This window comes from Theobroma umbraticum, unplaced genomic scaffold (genome assembly GCF_002168275.2).
Source record: "Theobroma umbraticum cultivar Fairchild unplaced genomic scaffold, ASM216827v3 scaffold_56.0, whole genome shotgun sequence".
NCBI lineage: Eukaryota > Viridiplantae > Streptophyta > Magnoliopsida > Malvales > Malvaceae > Theobroma > Theobroma umbraticum.
The window spans coordinates 5,813,206-5,816,778 of NW_018397256.1; the positions used below are offsets into that span (position 1 = coordinate 5,813,206).

At 34.0% G+C, this 3,573-nt stretch overlaps 1 protein-coding gene across 1 annotated transcript in view; it reads left to right on the top strand.

Moving 5' to 3' along the window:
• The window catches only part of LOC110411462 (WAT1-related protein At4g30420-like), a 4,930-nt gene extending 1,991 nt beyond the window's left edge, over positions 1-2,939 (top strand). The window contains 7 exon segments of the mRNA XM_089782557.1: positions 1,454-1,522; positions 1,662-1,735; positions 1,738-1,777; positions 1,879-2,107; positions 2,183-2,348; positions 2,457-2,598; positions 2,708-2,939. Coding sequence (XP_089638683.1) covers positions 1,454-1,522; positions 1,662-1,735; positions 1,738-1,777; positions 1,879-2,107; positions 2,183-2,348; positions 2,457-2,598; positions 2,708-2,939 — 952 coding nt within the window.
• The last annotated feature ends 634 nt before the right edge of the window (positions 2,940-3,573 follow it).

A 3,573-nucleotide genomic window follows, 5' to 3' on the forward strand; every position in this document is an offset into this window, starting at 1 on the left:
ACTTTATCATTGTAAGATCCTAAGAATTTCAGCATTTCAATGAAATTTTCTCTATTTTTTGAGGATGGACTTTCAGCATGACCTCTAAATGCACAAGCTTGAAAAGTTAACCATCTAACACAATTAATAGAAGCTTTGAGCCTAAGCCGATAATTCAAGATCTCTTCTGATGCTTGTCTTTTGATAAGCTTATCAATATATTGGGATATTTTCAATAAACCCTCACAAGATTTTATAGCAACATTATATGGGGAATTTGAATTTTCCCCAATATGATTCAAAAGTGGATAATTTTCTCCACTATGGACTTTCTTTTAATTTTTGAAACCCTTTTCAATAAATGCATTCGAACTTGGAGGATTTGAGGTGTTTTTACCAAAAAAATAGCATGGCAAACAAAATAGCATCTTTGTCACAAGAATACTCCAACCAAGAAGGATATAATTCAAACCAAGAAACTTGAAAACGACCTAGATGATCATCATATGATAGAAGATACGTCTTAAAAATGGGTTGACATGGCCCACGTTTGAGATAAATACGACGAATTTCATCCCTTTGATTGATAGAAAATTCCCATATCATTGGTCATAATCCAAGATCAACTTCTATATGAAAAGTATCAATTTCTTCAAGATTGAGCCTTGGACGTTTTGATTCACATTGCTTTTGTTCATAAGTTGAAGTATTAAAGTTTGGTGACTCAAGTATAGGAGAATCATTTGAGAGATCTACATCTTTTCTTTTAAAAATTTTGTCAATTGTTTTCAACTTACTCATATTTTAATCAAACTTGAAAAAAAAAATCTAGTCAACCTTCAATATTCTTATTTATTTATATTTAAACTTAAAAAATAAAACATAAAACTATAAGGAATAAAATATAAATAATTAAATACGAAATACAAGATTTTATATAATAGTTAAATAATACAAATAGAAAGAAGAAAGTAAAAGAAAACTTTACCTCCTCTTAATTTTACACAATGGTGGAGAGTGATCTTTGTCTTTCTCTTTCCAAACTCACAAGCTCATAAATCTCTTTTGAAGAATAAGGTGTGTTTCTATGATGAATTACTATAAAAGAGAAATAAAAATAAAAAAACAGAAAAGAGAAGAGAAAAAAAAAGAGGAAGAGAAAGAGAAAGAGATATGGAGAAACTTAAATTAGGATAAATTTAAGTAGGTTTGTTATGCTGTTTTATTTTTTTATTTATATTAAGTATTAAATAAAAAATTCATTTTGAGTGGGTTTAATAATATATAATAAATAAAAATTTTAAAAAAGCCATTGATAAAATATATATATATAAAATAAATATTTTTAAAAATTTTGAAGAGCCGCGGCTCCGTATTGTTGGTTTACCCTCCGCCCTTGGGAGTTATCAACTCTCTCTCTCAAACATTCATGTAGGGTACGTATATTAATTAATCACCTCACCTTTGTCTACAGGCGAATATCAGGTGGATCTTCTATGGGGTTAAGGAGCTTTTCTTTGATATTTTTGGCCTCACTTATCGGGTAATGTTTCTCAAGTCTATTTTCCTTGCTTTTCCTTCTTATCTATTTCTTTTTCCAACTTTGGATATATGAAATTGAGTTCATTTTCCTAAGGTCAAATCTTTATACAGTTCTTCTCGTTTGTACTGACCTGGCACAGGGCGACAATCAATCAGAATTTCTACTATGAGGGTCTATCTTTGGCCAATTTATCAATGGCAAGTGCAATGGCTAACTAGTCCCCGCCATCACTTTTTTAATGGCATCGATTTTTGGGCACGAGATTGCTCAAAACAAGTATGTCTTCTCAACCATCGCATAGAAATATTCTTTTACCATTTCTTCTTGTTTTTTCGCCCTTGTCTGTAAATCTATAGATTAGAAAAGGTGAACATTCGAAGCTTGAGAAGTATTGCCAAAATAGCAGGCACGGTGATCTGTGTCGCTGGAGCCATCTTCATGGCATTGCTTAGGGGCCCCAAGCTACTTAACGCACAATCTTTGCCAGCAAAATCTATTTTTGGATCGGAAGGCGAGCACTGGTTGCTGGGTTGTCTATTTCTCTTTGGAAGCGCTTCTTGCTGGTCTCTTTGGCTGATTTTGCAAGTATTTGGATCCAATAATTCTCATCACTTGTCTGACATTTCAATCACTAATATAGATTGTTATAATTTCTGACAGGTTCCTGCTTCAGCCAGCTATCCTGACAACGTTTCTTTATCCTCCTGGATGTGTTTCTTTGGAACATTGCAGTCAGCAGCAGTTACACTATTTTTAGAACTAGACCTGGAAGCATGGACACTTCATTCCAATATTGAGCTTGTTTGTTGTCTTCTTGCAGTATGTAGTTTGATTTCCAACCGAAAGAAAAATTCTGGCCGCTTACTTTTATAGAATGCAAATTACATCCTTATGAGGTACTAACCAGGACTGCCATATCCATGGGGAATCTTAGGATCCGGGCTCTCATTTTTCGTTCAAGCCTGGTGCATTGCACAAAGAGGCCGCCTCTTCTTGGCCGTGTTCAATCCTTTATGTACAGTCATTGTGACCACATCGGCTGCTTTGCTCTTGAACGAGGAAATTTATTTGGGCAGGTAAATATATAATTTTTTATTTTAACAACATGAAGGATATAAATCCCAGATTCTCCACAAAGTTTCTTCTTATTTTTAGTGGTTAACTTCTGTTTCTGTTTCATTTCAACCTGATAGGTGCCGATGGTGTAATTGGTGGCTTATATGTTGTGCTATGGGGAAGGGCCAAAGACCTTCAAGTGATCAATAGAAAAACAGATTCAGAGTCACAAAATGATCAGAAATCATCAACCAGGAAGACAAGTCTGATAGATTGGTCTCTGCAGACAAGTTATAAACTTGACTTGGAAGAACCACTTTTGTGTGAAAAATCTACCAATACGAATCAAAATAAGCCATAACGTATCGTATAGGAAATGATCTGCCCAGTGGCCACTAGCATTTTAAAAGTAAGCTACCTTATGTAGAATTTGTTTTTCCCCTTACAGGATTTGTTCGATAATTTTCAATATACTGCAAACCGAGCCACATCACTATTTCGAGGTCACTTTTTATTTGGTTAATCAACAATTAATGTTTTTCTCTGTTACAGGGTTTATCAACAATGTTGATTAAAAGTTGAAATTTGTAAATTTCAGTTTTATTTGCTAATGCAATGGTTTTAAATTACCCTACTTCTGCATTACCGCAAGCAGCCAAAGCAGAGAACAAGATTGGACTCCAAAAAATTGTGCTTTACTCCTAAGATTGTAATCTGTAACCAGTAAATTTATGAGAGAAAAACAACATACTTAAAGTCCACCTCCGACTCCAATAGAAGGATGAGGACCATATATGTTGTATATATTCTCTCATAAGCCGATCAAGACTATCCAAACCTCCTTCCGGTGTGTGAAAAATGGGAGAGATAATAGATCAGTAATGAGTGCAAAACTAAGTTAATTACTATTATTTGCCTTCCAAAAGACAAGTACTTCCGCTGCCACATAGACAACCTTCTTTTAAAGATGTCAATCACAGGTTTCCACACCTTCA